At 38.2% G+C, this 19977-nt stretch overlaps 1 protein-coding gene across 9 annotated transcripts in view; it reads left to right on the forward strand.

Annotated features, from left to right (window-relative positions):
• DOCK10 (dedicator of cytokinesis 10) overlaps positions 1-19977 on the forward strand; it is a 262982-nt gene that overhangs the window by 200652 nt on the left and 42353 nt on the right. For 8 of the 9 annotated variants that reach the window (XM_073877933.1, XM_025890663.2, XM_073877920.1 and 5 more), the window contains 12 exons: positions 3353-3499; positions 9680-9763; positions 11853-11949; positions 13987-14031; positions 15831-16006; positions 16133-16249; positions 17336-17447; positions 18170-18291; positions 18379-18493; positions 18582-18648; positions 18874-18921; positions 19697-19798. In XM_073877933.1, the coding sequence (XP_073734034.1) occupies positions 3353-3499; positions 9680-9763; positions 11853-11949; positions 13987-14031; positions 15831-16006; positions 16133-16249; positions 17336-17447; positions 18170-18291; positions 18379-18493; positions 18582-18648; positions 18874-18921; positions 19697-19798 (1232 nt within the window). The remainder of the gene's footprint in view (positions 1-3352; positions 3500-9679; positions 9764-11852; positions 11950-13986; positions 14032-15830; positions 16007-16132; positions 16250-17335; positions 17448-18169; positions 18292-18378; positions 18494-18581; positions 18649-18873; positions 18922-19696; positions 19799-19977) is intronic. The other variant, XM_073877929.1, reaches the window with a different exon arrangement.

Raw genomic sequence — 19977 nt, forward strand, 5'->3', positions numbered from 1 at the left:
CTGGGGGGAGGAGGAGGGACATCTCCTGAAGGATATGCCTACTGCCTTGCAGGGAAAGTTTTTGCAGGATCTCTCACCTGGGAGAAAGGTGATCTCCTAGTAGGGAGGAGTAGGGCCCTTCTACCAGTGCTGAGGGTTTGGGGAAGTGTGCAGAGCCACCATGCTGAGGTCATCCACCCAGATGTCCCCAGCCATGCCTCCACACCACAGGTCTCTCCAGCCATGGCTTGACCCAAGCATAACAGATCTCCCTTGGCTGGACATTTAATCCTCTCTGGAGCTCCCTAACTTAACTCTTAGGTTATATTTGCTTTTTAGCTATGTCTGCCCTCCCTCTTCCAGAGATAAAAACCTGTCTGGAAGGAAGAGAAAATCTAATGTGAAGATAAGAATGATTCCTATCTCTCTGTTTTTAAGCTGTGTTGGAGTTCGGAAACTTCACCACTCTAATCCTTGCCCTACCACTAACCGGTTAGATGATAAAAAAGACATTTAATATCTCCAAAGCCTATTTTCTCATCTGTAAAAAGGACAGGTTGGACTAAAATCCTTTCATTCCCACTAGTACATATCTGCTCAAATAGGTCACAGATGCCCTTGTGAACAGTTAAGAATAAAGGGACTCATTATGGGCCACGTCTTTGTGTCTAACCATTTATCTTCATCAATTCCAGTTGCCTTCTCACTGTCTCCTTCATGGGCAACCCCACACTCCAGTTTTCTTCCAGGGGCCCATCACCCTCCAGTTTTCTAACCATCTCCATGCATCAGAGTAAGAAAGACCTGACACCATGATTTGACTCAAAAGCATTCACAATAAATTCCTCTCAAGCTCTCTGCATTTTCTTTTCTTTTCTTTTCTTTTTTTCAATTGTGAAGTGGATGGCTTTCCCCACTGTTAAAACAGTTTTTGTCATCATGGAGTGTGGTAGTTTAGAGGAGGTCAGAAAACTTGCCTGGGTAAATCCCCTGAGAGGCAGCTAGCACCTCCACGTGACCCCTGCTGTCTTGACCAAGGCGAGTTTCTGTTTACTAAGAACTGCTTGATGCCTTCCCTGCACTCATCTCTAGTAGCAAAAAGTTCATTGTACTGGCTAACCTTTTGTTTCCCATCAGCCTCTTGTTCCTAAAAAACTGCCAAATTCCTGAACATCAGCCCATGCATTCTATGCCTGCTCCTGGAGACATGTGGTACGACAGCCCAGATTCTCCCAACCTGTTCTGGCTCTTTTGCTTGAGATCAGATTATGCCAACCCCTTGCCCCCTTTCTTCCTCTGTCCTGAGACAGAAATCCACAATCACTGGAGCAGAAATTCTCCCACCTGGAGCCTTTGGGATATACTTCTGGAGAACAGTTGAAAATACTACTCATGTATTTACCAGTCAGAGCATCTTTGGGTTAAGAGTGGGAGTAGGCCATAAGGGGAGTTTGAGAAGAAGATAAAAAGAGAGAGAAACAGAGGGAATCTCAAAGCCCAAGGTGTCAACACGTGTCCTCGTGTGAAGAAAATGTCGGTGCTGGTCAGTTCCATGCAACTCAGAAGATAAACAAAAGGAAAAGAGGAAATCTACAAATGTGCTTTGATTATTTAAAAAGTGAATGTTGCTTTCATGTAGATGAATTGTTTACCCTTGTTTCCCAAGGTGTATGGAGCAGAAGGAAAAAATGATGCATGTGATTAAATCACTTAGGTTTATTTGTTGTTAAATTTAATTTAATTTCCACACTAAGTGTTAAGTATATATGGAAGGTAATCATAATACCCCAAAATATCTATATAGCAATGTCCTGGTAAATTGACTTAAAAAAATCCAGTGCACAGAAGCACCTGAGGGCCTGGACTTAGTTAAAAAAAAAAAAAAAGAAAAAGAAAGAAAGAAAAGAAAAGAAAAAGCCGGCGCTAGCCCACAGCAGCATCCCACGGTGGAACCGCTGTTTGTTCTAAGTGATTCCTGTAACTTCATCCTCCGTGGTTTTTATTCTTGCAGCATGGAAGGCTGGATGCAGAGAATTTTAGAAATATATAGTTTAGTCAATCTCTAAATTTTGTTTTTCTATCTATAGTGAAAATATGAGTCTAATTTTAAAGCCAACTTGTAAAGATGAATCAAACTTGCCTACCTCGTGCGAAGGTCTGGGTAAATTCACGAACTACAGATAGATGGGAAGACTTAGTTGCTGAAATTTTCCCCTCCTGTGCAGGAGGTCCAACAGGAGGAGTATATTGCTGGACCTGAGGGTGGTTTTTGGGGACCCAGAGAGTTTAGGTCCATGCATGTATGTGGTGGCACATCTCTTGACTGTGAGGTCCCACTGGCACCTTGCTGCTGCATATGCTGAGACTGTGAGGTTAGGATCAGCTTGTAGCTACAGATGAATAAGGGCTGAGCATCTTATGTAAAACACAGTGATTACAGTGTATCATATGATTGAAACTTGCTAACAGAGTAAAACTTAAATGTTCTCACACAAAAAAATAAAGATAAATGTGTGAGATGATGGATATGTTAATTAACTAGATGGAAGGAATCTCTCACAATGTACATGTGTCTCAAAACACCATAATGTAGGGGCATCTGGGTGGCTCAGTGGGTTAAGCCATCTGCCTTTGGCTTAGGTCATGATCTCAGGGCCCTGGGATCGAGCCCTGCATCTCCTTGCTCAGCGGGGAGTCTGCTTCTCCCTCTCCCCCTCTCGCTCCGTGCTCATGCTCTCACTCACTCGCTGTCTCTCTCAAATAAATAAAATCTTTAAAACACACAATGTACACTTTAACTTTCTTATACTTTTATATGTCAATTATACCTCAATAAAGCTGAAATCAATTTTTCAGAAAAGACCACCTGGAACTTAATAGAGAATATTTCAAGCCAACATCTGTACTCACTCAGTTACTCATTCATTGAAGTCTTATATTTGGGGGATGCCTAGTCTTAAAAAATCAAAATAATCGATTTTAAATTAAATAGACAACTGTGTCAATGTAAATCTAGAATAATATTCATTATAATTATTTTTTAAGAGGGAAGGGGGGAATTAAGATGTGAGAGGTCATAGAACATGTTACACTTCTACACTGTTTGAATAGTTTGCAATTAATATGTATTTTACTTTTTAATGAAAAAGTGAGAAAAGATCATTGGCCAAAATAGAAGGAAACATGAAATGAAAATGGTGTAAATCATGATCTTGACACTAAAAGGGTTTCTATTTTATTATCACTTTCAGGTTTCCAAAAGGACTCTTTTTGTTTGATGATATACAAAATGCAGTCTTTCAGTTTCTTTTTTTTTTCCAGGCTTAGGATTTCACATGCCACATTATAAAGAAATGATCCATTCTTTCCTTAGCTTTCTCGGGCTCAAAGATTTCCTGAATCTTACCAGAATGAGTTGGACAATCTTGTCATGGTTCTATGCGATCACGTGACTTGGAAATACAAGGATGCCCTTGAAGAAACAAGAAGGGCAAATCACAGCGTTGCCAGATTTCTTAAGGTACAGTTCTAAAAGTTTGCAGTTCCGTTCATGCCTTCATGATCTTGGATGTGAGCTACTCTAAAGATTAATCAATTCACATCTCCTTTTATGATAAAGAGTCAAAGCGAGCACTATTAAGTGAATACTTCTATTGATGCATCATACTTTTTAATATTTTTTTCCCATTTGGAGTCACCTAGAACAAAAACCAAGTTTTAATAAAAGTCTCCGTTTGACTATTGTCAAATCATAGTATTTCTAAACATTCTTAAAGAGAAAAATGAGGTTTTTAAAGGAAAAGTTGCACTGCGGCATATGATTTTGGGCATTTCTGCCCTTGAAGTGGTGTTCTGGATTGGCTATAGCTCCAACAATGATGTCAAATAACCACTCTAGGAACTTTTGGTAATTTGGCATTTTTGTTATGCACTAATCACGATTTAAAAACAATTAATTCAAGTAATGAGAAACTACTTATTAAACTCTATACACACACACAAACATATAGTATTATAGTTATGTTTCTTTGGATTACAGATAGAATTGAGAAGAAAAAAATATGCTTAGTCAAAAAAAAGCAAAAACAAAAACAAAGCTAATGTAAAATGATGGTATATCACTTAACAGATAATACATCCAACTAGAAAGGAGCGCCTGGGTGGCTCAGTCTGTTAAACATCTACATTCAGTTCAGGTCATGATCCTAGGGTCCCGGGATCAAACACTGCGTCAGGAGCCTGCGTCTCCCTCTCCCTTTCTCTCTGCCCCTCCTCCCCCCTCGCTCATGCTCCTTCTCTCGCTCTGCTCTCTCTCTCTTAAATAAATAAAATCTTGGGCCCCTGGGTGGCTCAGATGGCTAAGCATCTGCCTTCGGCTTAGGTCATGATCCCAGGGTCCTGGGATCGAGTCCCGCATCGGGCTGCCTGCTTCTCCCTCTGTCTCTCTCTCTGTCTGTCTGTCTCTCATGAATAAATAAATAAAATCTTAAAATAAATAAATAAGTAAATAAAATCTTAAAAAAAAATACATCCAACTAGAAAATGTTTTTGTTCTATTCCTTCTTTTGCCCAACTATTGACTATTGTAACTTTGATGAAGCCACTTTTCTTGTATCTTTATGATACACACCAGAACATACCAGATAAGTGTAAGAATTTATAAATAAATACTAACCATATAAAGAAAGCTAAGAGGCCATGGAGGTAGATATAAAATTAGTCCAAATTATTCTTGGTGAGTTTTAACCCAGTTAAATCCGTTTTTAATGTATTAAACATCATTTCAAATTATACACTATATGTGGTCTCATCTTAAATTCACTGTTTTTCTTCAATATTTTGCCTCTTCTTTTTGCCTTTTTCTTGCTTTCAGAAAGAAAAAGGGATGGTCAGAGTTAGTGACAAAGAGGGTAAAGAAGAAAAAAATTACTCTAGTTTTCTACCACATTTTAAGACCTATGGGAATAAAGTTTATTACTATGCTAGTAGTTTACTTGAAGTGTTGGATAGAAGAGAAAATTTGGAAAAAAAATGATAAACTGTCCAATTTGTAAGCAAATTATGTTTAAGACACATCTGCAATGTTCTTCCCTAAATTGCAAAGAATGATGAATAAGCAAGTCTTTTCAAAAGAGAAAAGAATTTTATCTACCCTCCTTGGCTTTTATGCTCTATATTTGTTGGAATAAATGTGTTTCCTTTGGAGCTCATTTATACAAGAGTTGCTTCTTTTGGTACATAAACTAATGTCTCACTTGGGGGCAGGTAAAAAATGTCCAAGATTGAAAAGAACAGGATGGAGTAGAGAGCTAACGGTGGTACCAGTGGTTTTGTGAAATTTGTGGGTAAAAAGCATGGACTGACAATAGATAAACAAATATAGTCTATAAGTCTATAGTCTTAAAAGCCTATAAGATTATATAGATTATGTGGACTACTTATCAAAAGTAATACTCATCCAGGAAACAGTTTAATATATTGTATATTATAAAAGTCCATCCTACAAGCATGGTTGTCTTTTTTTATATATATTTAAAATTCAAGTAGCCAACATATGGTAGATCACTAATTTCAGATGTAGAGTTCAATATTTCATCAGTTGCATTTAACACCCAGTGCTCATCACAGCATGTGCCCTCCTTAATGCCCATCACCCAGTTACCCCATCCCCCCACGCATCTCCCCTCCGGCAACCCTCAGTTTCTTTCCCATAGTTAAGAGTCTCCGTGGTTTATCCCCCTCTCTAATTTCTTCTCATTCTGTTTTCCCTCCCTTTTCCTGTAATCTTCTGCCAGGCATGGTTTTCAAATTTTAGTGTTAATGGCATTTATTTGACCCAGAAAACTTTTTTGAACTTTTTGTAAAGATCATTAGATCAATCTTTCGAACTAGGAGAAGAAAAGGGAAAAGGAGAGAGAGTGATTAAAGTGTAAAATTGAATGTAGTCATTTGGCACAATGCCTGTGAATTGATGAACTTAGAGCTTTCAGCTGCTCAACATTGCCCACTCATGCTATTGGCATTATAAATATCTTATATTCGCAGAAATCTGATAATGGTTATTTGCTCAATTTGGGCTTCAAATGACTTTCGCCTCTTTTGGTTATTAAATTCTACATTAGTAATCAAATACTGTGAATGAGCTGGCTTTGAAATTTCACAATTGAAATATAATTTTCAAACCAAAGTTGTGCCAAGACTGTCTTCCAAGAATGGAGAGAGCAGTATCTCTGATGTGGGCATATAAAAATGTCCTAGGTGAGAATGTGCCCTCCTTTATAGCATATTATGGGAAAGTAATATTTTTGTAGCAACTAAGCCAAAACCTTGAGCATTTCTCTTACTATTCTCTCCTGGAAGTAGATAGGATACAAATGGATCCATGAATACCTATGGAGTTTTTGTCATTTTTCTTTTTACTGCCAATCTGGTCACAACTCCAGTTACCTGAGCGAGCCCATCTAGGTACTCTTCTTGTGCAGGCATAATACCAGGGAGATAGCAAAGGAAAGTTCAGTGTGATTTGTATTTTCCTGCGTAGACAGACATATCTTTTGACACATGGGCCTGACTAATCACTCTATTTCACTTAGCTTTGGACAACATTTGGAAATCATCTAACATAGGAAACAGTCTTCGTGTAGTAAAATACATTTAAAGAAACATCTGCGATATTTCTCTGTAAACATCACAAGAAGGTAGATAAGTGAGTCTCTGAAAAGGGGAAGGTCTTCATATTTACTCTATTTGACTTAAATGTTCTATGATTTTTAATAAAGAAGTGTTTTGTGTGGAGCTCATCCATGCAAAATTTGCTGTGGGTGGTACCTAAGCTAATGTCTAGCACAGGGGCAAACGCAAGCATCCAAGATGAAAAAGGAACTAGTAGGACCAATGGTTTTGTAAAACATGTAGAGAAAGGCAAGGACTCTCATCTGATTCGTTTTGCAATTTGGGGTTTCATACTCTTCACCTAATGAATGATAGACTAAAATTATCGTTGTCCTCACAATTGGTTAAATAAAATAAATATTCTTTTACGACAACAACATGTTTTTGCACATAATTTAGAATATTTGGCTTTTAGTTTATTAAACCAAACTGAGAAAATTTTGGTAGGGTGTAAGTTATCCTCCAGTTCAGGAATCTGCAAACTTTTTTTGTAAAGGGCCAAATACTAAACATCTTTAGCTACGCAGGACGTATAGTCTCAGGTGCAACTACTCAGCTTTGCCATTGTAGCACTATAGTTATGTTAAAAACATAAACCATCCACCATAGACAATATGTAAATGATTGAGTGTGGCTATGTTCCAATAAAACTTTATTTACAAAAATAGACAGTGGGGACACCTGGGTGGCTCAGTCTGTTAAGTGTCAGACTCGTGATTTTGGCTCAGGTCATGATCTCATGGGTGGTGAGATGGAGATTCTCTCTCTCTCTGCCCCTCCCCCCACTTCTCTCTCTCTCTCTCTCTCTCTCTCTCTCTCTCTCTCTTAAATAAATAAATCTTTAAAAAAATAGACAGTAAGGCAGTTTGGGCCGATGGGCCATAGTTTGCCAAAACTTGCTACAAATTATTTTTTGTTAATATAAACTGTTAATATAGATTATTTTTAAACAAAAGCAGAGAGGCCCCTCCAGACTTCAGCAATGGGCTGAAGAGCCTCTGCACCTGAGTTAAGCGATGTGGGGATGGACCCATGACAGGAGATACACCTGATGAAGCTTGACATGCAGGAGGGCCCTCTGCAGGCAGAAGGCTGATTCTGCCAATCTTATATCCTGGGAATGACCCCCTTTCCTCATCACTGCCCCTTGGAAAGAGGATAACAAACTTACCACATAGGTCTTTCTTCAACCTCAAGAAACCGCAAATGGGTTTTCCTAGATCCCCAGGGCACGCAGCCTTCTCCCCATCTTCCGTATTCACTGGTGCTGGGGTTTGACCTCCTTCTAAAGTTATCAGGTCTGCTCTGCAGAATAAGCACCGTAGTCCCCCGGAAGTGACAACTGCCACTACTCTGGTTCAGGGACAGAACTCACCAACCCCTCCTCCACTGAGTCAAAGAGCCCTTGTGTCTTTACCACTGACATCCCCAGGGTTCTTTTCACCTGATTTTTTTATTGAGATGTTTCTAGAGCCCATAGTTGTATTGGATGGTCCTCCTCTCTCTGTAAGGTCATACCCAAATCCCTTTCCTACAGAAAGACAGCAAGGGGTCTTCTCTGGAAAAAGCTCCACATTAAGGATATTTCAAGGTTGGGGGCTAACTCCTGCAGTTGGAGAACCTGCAAGGATTTGGCATACCTGCTGGGACCGCACGTTGTGCAGAAGATGCAAAAGCCCCTCTTTTCCTTCCCTCCTCCCCTATCGCTTTACAACTTCTGAGCCTATAACTATGCTCTGGTGTCTACCTCTCCCCCACTGCTCTACTGACAAATGGGAGGACACAGGAGCCATTTACTTTTTGGTGAATGGAGAGTGATCTAAAGAACTTAAGTTCATAATAAAAATGAAAATATAAATGAGGCAGCATACTAACATATTCAGGAATGAGTAGGTACATAAAAACCACTCAGAAGAAATGAAAGAACAAGGGAAAGGAAAGCAAAACAGAAATAGAAATGACCTCCATAACAATTGGAAGAACATTATCAGAGAAAATAGTTCTTCTTTATGCCCAGATGTATTTCAGTGGGAGACTATCCACTTGGTACATATACTATCTATGACAAAATTTTATATCCAGTCCTTTCTGAGAAAAGATTTGTTTGTAAAATTGAGAAGAGATCCAAAAAATGCACAGCCATTGCAATGGACCATCCTGAACTCTTGAGACAAGAAAGAAACCTTCCATACTAAATGGTGCAGCAGCTGTAAGATTTTCCCATGTACGTTCCCACATCCATGTAGATGATAGAATCAAACCCACGCACACAGTGATGACCTCCATATGGCAACCTGCAGTGGTGCCTCCCCAAGATGGTCTGTACCTCCTACTTCACACTTACAGTGCAGTCATTTGGCCACTGTTGCTTGGTTACTGCTTACATGGCCACTGGTCTTTTGGAGAGAGTGTGCTGTGCCAACTTGGGATGTTTGCCTGTCTCCTCCCAACCTACCTGCTGTTTAAGACTCTCCGTATTATAGTTAAGAGAGTTTGACAACAGAGTAAGAGATGGAAATCTCAGGGTCTCTTACCTTCACTCCTCACTCCAAAGTACTCTGCTGAAGGAAGCCAGAGGTTTAAAAAGGCTTTCCTGACCCACCTCTGCTACCCCTGTTCTTATCCAGTATTGTACAGCAAAGGATCTTCACCCCACAAACTGTGGAGTCAAATTACTAAAAAAGAATAATAAAATGTAACTAAGTGATTAAAAAATAAATAGATAAGTAAAAGCCTATATGGAAAGGAAAGGGCTATAATATTTCACTATAAAACTCCAAGTGGTATTTTATAAAATTGACAAATAGGGGTTTGTAACTTTCTGGTGTGTGCACTCTATCTCACATTTTAATTGGTTGCTATACATGGATGAATGTTTAAACATATTGTAGAGTTTTTTTTACAACATTTATTACACAACACATTTAGTTAAATGTCATTTTACTTCAATATATTTAATCACCTTTTCTAAAATCTTTAATGACCTTTAAAGTAAAAATGTCTGAATTTACAATTTTATATTTTTTAGCGCTGTTTTACATTTATGGATCGGGGCTTTGTATTTAAGGTGGTTAACAATTACATCAGCATGTTCTCCTCTGGTGATCTCAAGGTAAGAACCAAGTGTGGGAGTGATTGCTTTCTAAACCATTGCATTATAAATAAATCAACTAGTCTCTGTGTTTGTCTGCCTAAAGCATTAGCCTATCCATTCTCTGCATCAAAAAATAGTTCCTATCCCAGTGAGAGGCAGCCTTTTAAAATGGTCCATCTGAGTTAGTCTCCCAAATCCTTTCTTAATGGCGGACTGTGGAGTGTGGGGTGTGGAATGAACATGTATGTTTCACTTCTATTTCCTGTGGGTGGTGAAAGGAGTGGTTCTTTTCAGCTGCAATTCTTATGGTCAGGTTTGCTTGGGATTGTCTTGGATTTAGCACTGAAAGTCTCACTTTTCTGAAATCCTTCAGTCTAGGGCAAAATGGCCAGTTGACCCCCCTTCCCAAATAGGGAGAATGTGTTGGGAGATAGACTGGGAACAGTGCTGTCTAGAGAGCAGTGATTCTCTAAGTGTGGTTCCCAGCCCAGTGATGTCAGAGCTGACTGTGGCAGGTAGGTCCCAGAAATCTCTATTGCAATAAGGCTTTCAGGTGATTCTTACGTGCTCTCAAGTTTGAGAACCACTGAGCTATATACTAGGACATATGCTGGAGGGAAATAAGACTGGAAATGGGGCAGATCATGAAAGTTGTACCAGTTAAATCTCTTTGGGTAGCAAGCAAAAGAAACTTATACCAATTTGAACAAAGCGAAAGTATTAGAAGCGTTATGTCATCCATGAAAGAGCTGGAGAGCTGAGCTTGAGAAAGAGCAGGGACCAGGGCACAAGAATAATGGCAAAGGAAGAACCATGTGGCCAAGGTCCGCAACTGCTTTGCCAAGAACCATTTTCTTTCTCTTAACCCTCTGCTTAAGATTTACATTCCAGAGAGGAGATGTGTGACCAACCTGCTTTGGGTCACATGCCTGACTTTTAAGGAAGGAAGACAGGGCTCCTAAATTAATAGTTCCCTATTAACCTTTGCCCCTTGGGAAGAAGGAAAGTCCCCCAGGTGTAATTATCTAGGTACTGGGAAAGAATAATGAATGTAGAGAAGCCAAAAATAATGATCTTCTTATATCCATTCATGCCATGCTTAGGAATCTGAACATTATTTTTTCGGCAATGAAGATTTACTTCTGACTGGGGGAATTATATGATTATATGCCATTTGGGTTTTAAGAATCCAATTCCCTCTGTAAATATTTTTTGAAAGAATATTCTTTGTTAGGGCTCCAATTATACATGAAATTTGCAGAATATCCTTTTAGGTATAATTCCAATAGACCTAAATTATTTTTTTTCAGACACCAAACAGAACATACTCAATGAAAAATAATTAGCATACAATTTAATTATGCTCTTATTCACTTTGATGCACAAAGGATTAAGTCAAATACTATTCTTGTTTGAAATGAGAGTCTTAAATTACTAACTAAAGTTGTCACAAAATAAAATTCTAAAATATCTGAGCAAATGGAGTATATTTTATTTTATTGGTTGATGTTAATGATTATAATGAAAACAACCTAACTGGATCTTAAAAATTGATTACTTAGTCTGCACGACAGGGAAAATAGAATATTTACGAATGTGTTAATTGTTCCTTCTTATGCGATTGTTTTTAACACATGTATTAAGTTGTCTTAGACCATGTCTGGATTCCATTAATCACTGTCCCAATCAAAACATTATTGAGGAGTCAGGCCTGTTTGCAAGGGCAGGAAAGAGGTGAAATTAAATAATTTACTCTGAGAACAAAGGGCCTACGGAGAGAGTCTCTAGTCTTAGATCACGTGCACCATTGTTTTCCTTAGCACTGGATCGGAAGGGTTGATTGCAGTGACCTGTTCTATGAGCTGAGTGTAGTTTTAGAGCTCTGTACCTGTGGTGAGACACGATCCCTCTCAGAATAAACATGGGCTGATCCAAGCTAAAAGAAGTGGAAAATACCAATCCGTAAGATCATATCTCTTAGAAGCTCAACAACAAAAGTACACAAAAGTAACTACATCTTCTTTCTAGGTATAAGATTCAAGTGCAGATTTTTTTATTTACCTTCTTGGTGTGTAAATAATAGTCATTCAGTTTGCCTCTTTTTCAGACCTTATGCCAGTATAAATTTGATTTTCTTCAAGAAGTATGTCAGCATGAACACTTTATTCCTTTGTGTCTCCCCATAAGATCAGCAAACATTCCAGGTAACGCCCAGAATTTTCATCAGTTCCTCCAAAGTGAATATCCGGATTTGTTTATTTGTTTTTACCTTTGTTTATGTGTTGGTGGGTTTTTTTTACTATTTCCTTGGTCTTGGTTTTGCTTGAAGCTGTCACAGGTGCATTAGACCCAGGTATTCAGGCTAAAATGCAAAAGAAGTTGGTGGCTCTATATTTTTCAATTTTTGTCTATGTTTCCTTTTTCATTAAAGAGAAGGCCAACAAAATTACAAAATCAGTGATTATAAATCAAAGAATTTTAACCTACAGTAATACTTTTACTATACTGTCTCCAAAAGATAGCTTTCCTTTGATTTTGAAAGGCATAAAATTATGGGGAGGAGAAGTTATATTTTGTGAGTACAAATTCACTTAAAGGTATCAATTAAAGTATCTAATTATGTTAAAATGCAATTCCTCAAAATGAATTTTATACGAAAAAAAAAAACCTTTGCCTTGAAAAGGAGAAAGGAAGGGAGGCAGGAGGGCAGCCCTGTAAATACTCAACATCTCTGGGTTAGAAAGAGCCCCAGATGTCTGTGCAGGGAAGAATAGGGCTCCTCATTTCCATATTTGCTAAAGCATAAATGGTCTATAGAAAATATTTTCATTTATAACTTTTATTAATATATATTTCATATATATCAATATAGATAGATACCAAGATGATCATCACACATCTAGCCATCAGAAGCTAATCAAACATCAAGATGCAAAGAAAACACTAAAATGATTTAAGAACTTAAAATATTCTGCTCTTATTTTGCAATGCATACAAATATGGAATCATTATGTTGTACACCTGAAACCAATATAGTGTTATAGTCGATCATACCTCAAGAAAAGAAGGAAGAGTGAAGGAAGGAAGGAAGGAGGGAGGGAGGGAAGGAGGGAAGGAAGGGAAGGGAGGGGAGGGGAAGGGAAGGGAAGGGAAGGGAAGGGAAGGGAAGGGAAGGAAAGGAGGGATGAGGAAAGAAAAAATACTTTGCTTCTAAGCAGTGAGTAAATTACCCACAGGGCACAGTTTTGATATTCATGGAAAGCAGAAACTAAGATGCTAAAGAGCCTCCTCACATGTATTGCAGCTTCTTCTATATGTATTATACAAAACTAATATTTTGGAGGGAAAATAGTGTAAAGTACATTTTCAAGCCTATAAAAGTGTTTACATTATATTTTTTTATGTTTCAAGTTTTTATTTAAATTCTAATTAGTTAACATATAGTGTAATTTTGATTTCAGGAGTAGAACTTAATGATTCATCACTTACCTACAACACCCAGTGCTCATCATAAGTGCCCTCCTTAATCCCCATCACCCACTTAGCCCATCCCCCCACCCACCAGCAACCCTCAGTTTGTTCTCTTTGGTCAAGAGTCTCTTATGGTGTGCCATACCATGAAGGTTTGGTCATTTTAATCTTAAATATAAGCTATTTGATTCCATTAAGGAATAAACATAAGCTATTTAATTAATTATTCCATTCTTTTCTAATTTACAAAGTACATTTAATCTAAATGCCTTTATAGAAAAAGATAGAAATATTACTTTGGACAACTTTTGTTTTGTATTCCTTTTTATTTTATAAACTAGCGCCAACTTATTATTGGGTTGGACAAGCTGGTTAAGATACTCAAGAAGAGCAAATCTGTTTGATCATTTTGATTCCAGTTGTTTACTATTTGTCAGTAGCTCAGGAAAAGGCCTGATAGTCTCTTTGTAGATTTGATATTATCAACAGAGAACATAAAAATATATATTTTGTGGCATGCAGATTTCTGACGGAAAAAAATAGGTGCTCAAGTACAAGGCCAGGAATTAAAATAATTCTGTTCATAGCTTTCTTTTTTAAGGAAACAAACGGACTTGTTTTCAAGAAACAAAGCTTTATTGAAGAGACTTGCTTATAGTTTAGGACAATACATTTTAACTTTTCAGTATAAATTATCCATAGTTAATGAATATAGTGTGTATCTGAGTATGGGTATTCCTGAACTTTTTGTTTATTTACATTAAATTCAGATCCTTTGACACCTTCAGAATCAACTCAAGAGTTACATGCATCAGGTAAATAATTATATTTTATATTATATTATCTAAGCATCAATAACCATATCATAATCTGATAATATTGAGAGAATACATACTACATATAATATTGGTAGATAATATTGATAGCTATACATACTACAAATTTCCAGTTTCCAGAGGCCAAAAAACAGCCATATGTTTAACTAATCAAAATAGTCCACAAGCTGACTGAACTTTTGTTACAGATAATTAAATGCTTTGCCAATTTGGATTCTTTCATATTTTACTTTCCAGAATTTGACTTTTTTTTTAATTTCCCAAATCATCTGAAATTTTCTTAGGGTGTATCATAAATAAAATTCCCAGCTATGTGCAATAACATGTTTGTTCAGTGTAACCAGCTTTATACGCTATATTTCTGTCAATAAACCACAGCCTCGTTTTTCAGCTATTTTCTCAAGATTGAGACGATTATTTTTACTTGAGATAGGTTCTTAAAAGAGTCTGGGCAGAACTTTTCTCTAGCCGTAGGTTGGGAATTACAAAGTTGTGTTCTATGTCTGGCACCTCACGAATACTCAAAATTACACAGAGAAATGTTTTTAACCAAACTAAGCCCATGGACCAGTGTTTCCAGAACTTTCACGTTCCCTGTTCTTCCACCTTCATGACTACAAACCTCCACATGTTTCATTTGCTCCTAGTCAGTGATGAACTGGGATGTTCCAACAGTTCATTACATCTAACGGGTAACCCTGAGGATTCACTGAGATAACACCTATATAGTGCTTAGCCCGGTGTCAGCACTCAATACGGGTTCTAGAAGTGGGTGCTAGTCCTGTTATTAATGGTTACATTTAGGAAGCACATTGGACAATTCTGAATAAACACATTCTTACTGGAAATTTTAACATTCCAATTTCTCTGTAATTCAGGCTCCAAATTTTGCAGCCCCCTTTGATGTTCCTCCTCTTGCTCTTTCACACCCTTCAGCCAACTTGTCCTTGTGATTTTTCTTCTACTATTTGGGTCTTCCTACCCCAGCCCAGATGCATCTCACTTCGCCCCTCCCTCCCCTGGGGACAAACCTCCTGTATTATAGCCCTCTGCCCACATTTCCCCACAGAATAACTCATGTATATCCTGTCACCACGTGAACAAATGAGTAAGCACAGGTCTGATCGGGACACTGATCTCAAAGCCATTGGTGACGTAATACTCTCTACAGCCAGAATACTGGCTACAGAGTACTTTCAGTGCCAAATGGTGGAGGGCCCCAGGGGCCGGCTAAAGAATTTGTGTTTAGGTCTCTCCATCGTCTGGGCCCACGTGCCCCTCAGGTCTCAATTCCCACCACCCCTGTCTTGACTGCTGTGCTGACTAATACCCCCCAACTTATCCTCATACACTGTGCTTCAGGAATCTGTGCCACCAAAACCCTGGCCCTTGGTCCTCCCAACTTCTTCTCCTCCACCCCCACGCCCCACCACCTCCATTGGCTCCCGACCCTCTGCACCTCCAAACCTTCAGCAGCCTCAAAGGCCCATCTCAACATATTCCCTCCAGTCACGCCCTGATTCCTCCAGACAGAAAATGAACTTTTCTCCTCTCAACCCCTATAACATTGTAGCCATACCACTTTTATGGAATTTGACCGCTGACAGTGAATATTATTGATAGTAGTGTCCACTTTCATTTCTCTCTCTGTAGCAAGACTGCATTACTGAATCCTTCCCTGGTAGTGAGAGGGTTGATAGTTGTTGGATAAATCTTTCTGAATTATAAAATGATCATTTGATTTTCAATAACACGATCTCTTTACTTTCCTCACAAAGATATGCCTGAATATTCGGTCACGAATGAATTTTGCCGCAAACACTTCTTAATTGGAATTCTACTCCGAGAAGTTGGCTTTGCCCTCCAAGAAGACCAAGACATCAGGCACTTAGCTTTAGCTGTCCTAAAAAATCTAATGGCTAAGCATTCATTTGATGATCGATACCGAAAACCAGTGAGTGATTTTCTTTTCTCCCTTCCCTAAACACCATTTAGTGGCTCACTGCATTAAATGCATATCAAGCCTACAAGTCTATTGATTTTTATGTGAATCATTTCTTTTGGCTACCTTTCCACCTAGGAGACGCAGGCCCAGATAGCAAGTTTATACATGCCCCTCTATGGCATGCTTCTGGACAACATGCCAAGGATTTACCTAAAGGACCTGTATCCTTTTACTGTCAACACATCTAATCAGGTCAGTTTGCAGAATGGTTCAAATGTGCATTTTAATAAAGAGTTTGCCTGTTTTGTATTTTGGTCCTGGAGAGCCATTTTCCCCTAACTGTGAGCAAACTAAACACCTAATGCTAACTATTTTGAGACGTTGGCATCGGTGTCATTTGTTCCAGATTGGTCCCTGAAGCCTTCCACCTCAACCATCATCTTCCTCTGTTCTCTCTATCACCTTCCAGTTCTGTCCAGTTTTTACCAGTTTCCTCTGTAACATGTATGGTCCCGTCCTCAGCTTTCACCCCCTCCCCCGACCATTCTGCATTGGCTTCATGACCACCTGGTGTTAGCATAGCCAAGTGCTTCAGTCACACCCAGGAGTGGCCTGTCTGTCATCCCTCCTCCACTGAGCCACTATAGTGGCTGCACAGCAAACCACTTGAGATCGGGTGCCTGTGTTCAGAGCCCGGATGAATTAACTCACTGCTGAAGGCAAGATATTACCACCTGGAAGTTAGGAGCTATGCCTTTGGAATGTTGTATAGAGGAAGACCTTGTTCAAATCCCAGTGATACCAGTTACTACACTGTAACCTTAGATAGGTCATCCAGCCTCTCTCAACATCCACTATCTTCTTTATAGAATCAGATAGAATTCCTCCATCACAGGATTCTTATGAGGATTAAATGGTCCAGTAGAAAACACTTATCATAGAGACTGGCACATAATAAGTATTTGGAATTAGTTTTTAGTACTAGTAATATACATAAGATAACCCATGATAATAATGATATATAATCTATAGTATAATCCGTAAAAAGTCAGTAGCCATTCCAACCATTTAGTTTATATCTACAAGATAATTTTCACTACATTGTAAAAAAAAAAAAATCACATAAGAAATCAAGCTGTGACTAAGAGTATGGGTTTGTTAAAGAGCATGGTTATGAGTATTCATTTCTACTGCCTACTTTGGCAGAAGAATTTTGCTGGAATATAAAAGATCAAATCAAACAGCATCGAATCAAAAGCATAACAAAGAAGGCATGTGTGGGTTTACAATGTTGAAATACAGCAGTTCCCATTAATCTCCTCTGTGCTTCAAATGCAGGGGTCTAGAGACGACCTCAGCACCAATGGAGGATTTCACACCCAGTCAGCTATGAAACATGCAAACTCTGTGGACACCTCATTTTCTAAAGATGTTTTAAATTCCATAGCAGGTACTTAAGACCTTGTGAGAACACTTGTGTTTCACTCTCATCCATGTTTATGTTACATCGTGTTTTTTACCCACTCCATAATTCAATGTGCACAATTTCTGTATGTCAAAATGTACTATATTTAAAATGCTAAAGAGCCTCTTTACTTATTTCTTTGAAAACCATCCAGGGGCTTCCTCTTCTACTTAGCATTCAGTTTTACTTGGCTCAAAGAGCCATCTACTCAGATGTTACTAAATTGCTTCATTCTGGAAACAATCTTTAAGTTTTCATTGCATACAACCTGTTAAAATATAATAGCCCGTCAAGTTCAAAATTTACTTTTAAGAACTATTTTGGAAATGTCGTCTTCATTTCTTATAAACTGTCAAAACTTGAAAGCTTCTTCCCCAAAAGCAGACTTAGGAACATCTATGAAAGCATTTTTAAAAAGAGAAACTTTCTTTAAAAGTTTTTTTAAGAAATCAACAGAACGAGCTGTACTTTACTTCCATTTATAATGGCCTAAATTTTCCTAAATCCTTAATACTGGCGTGGCCATCATGACCATTCTTATGATGTGGCACGTCTTTAATGGCAATTGCAGACTCTGCTATGTCAGTCTTGCCCAACACTGCTACCACCTCAATGCTCAGACATCTTTTTGGGTCATCATTTTAACTCTGTGTGTGTGTGCCCGCTACATCTCATTACCATCTGTATGCTGTGGCTTGTGTTCGCAGCATTTTCATCAATAGCTATTTCTACAGTAAACCATGCTGACTCCAGAGCCTCCTTAGTGAGTCTTGACTCCAATCCAAGCACCAATGAGAAGAGCAGTGAGAAGACTGACAATTGTGAAAAGGTGGGGCTTCTCTCACAACTACCCAGCACCTTGTGGGTCAGCAGGCTCTCACTTGAACTCAATCCTTCTTTGTTCTTCCACTCCTAGATCCCTCGACCCTTGTCTTTGATAGGGTCGACGCTTCGATTTGACAAGTTAGATCAAGCAGAAACCAGGAGTCTTCTCATGTGCTTTCTTCACATTATGAAGACCATTTCAGAGGGTAAAGAGAGCTCTTGAAAACTAAATTTTTTAAAAAAGGAAAACTTTGCATTTCCAAGAGTCTCATGCCCCATGGTGTTTCTTTTTAGAGACGCTGATTGCCTATTGGCAAAGAGCACCCAGCCCAGAGGTGTCTGACTTCTTCAGCATCTTGGAGTAAGTTATACAGTTGGTTCATTAACATTTTTTTCTGGAAGCTTCAAAATAGTTCAGTATGCCATCCTTCATTCTAAGGACCCATATGCTGAACTACCCATCAATAGTAATGCATGAAATATTTAAAGAAAATATAATATTTTTCTTTTAATGAACTTTAATAAACGATTTGTATAAATAAAAGGGCATGAATAATTAGAATGTGACTTTTTTTTTCCTTTCTAGTGTTTGTCTTCAAAATTTCAGATACCTAGGGAAACGCAATATAATAAGGTAATAACTTTTAAATTCCAATAGGTCAGTCTGGTCTTTTAAAAAAAGATATGACAAGTAGTGACGTATCCAGTTAGACTTATAGAGAAATATGTTAGAAATCTTAAAATGCACATAAGGACTGTAAGGTTGACCTCACAGTAGACATAAGAGTTTAATGATCGCCCTATACCCATAGTAGATCTAGGACTAGTTAAAGCTATTGAGAGAGAAAAGCACAAAACATACATTTCTGAAAGGAAACCGCATTTCCCATATAGTCTGAACTAACTTATCTATCATTTGTATGGATGTAATGTAGAAGGTTCCTATTTAAGAAAATACATCCAATGTGAATAAGTCACAGGAATAAAAGGTACAGCCTAGGGAATATAGTCATTGGCTTTGTTGTTTGGGGACAGATGAGGTACACTTGTGGAGACTGCAACATACGTATAGACTCATCACATCACCATGTTGTATACCTGAAACTAATATAACACTATTCTTCAATTAAAAGAAAAGAAAAAAGAAAGAATATACTCCTAGTAAGCTAAAAAGGAAAATGAATCTGGAATAACTTTTGTGTTGACATCCTTTTCTCATGAGAGACCACGAAGCCCCCAGCACCTTCACTAAACCCCCATTCCCCACTGCCGGAAGAAAATGTGACTCTGTTTTTCACAACATGTGATCTTATTTCATTGTTCAGTAATCACTTTGCCAGTTGCCGTTCTGTGTTTATAAATAAATTACAAATACGGAGCTATGATTAAAACATCAGTTTTCCTTGCAGAAAAATTGCCGCTGCATTTAAATTTGTGCAGTCCACCCAGAACAATGGAACTCTCAAAGGATCTAATCCTTCCTGCCAAGCATCAGGTCCCTTGTCACAATGGTAACATCGCATCTGCTTGATATTTATAATCTTATTGTGTGTATACGTGTGCGTATATATGTATGTGTGTATATGTGTACATACATGTGTATATAGGTATGTATGTACACATATATACCTAGGTATAAATGTATGTGTATATATGTACACGTATATACCTAGGTATGTATGTATACGGA

This window comes from Callorhinus ursinus, unplaced genomic scaffold (genome assembly GCF_003265705.2).
Source record: "Callorhinus ursinus isolate GAN/ISIS: 27379988/994484 unplaced genomic scaffold, GSC_fseal_2.0 scaffold2, whole genome shotgun sequence".
NCBI lineage: Eukaryota > Metazoa > Chordata > Mammalia > Carnivora > Otariidae > Callorhinus > Callorhinus ursinus.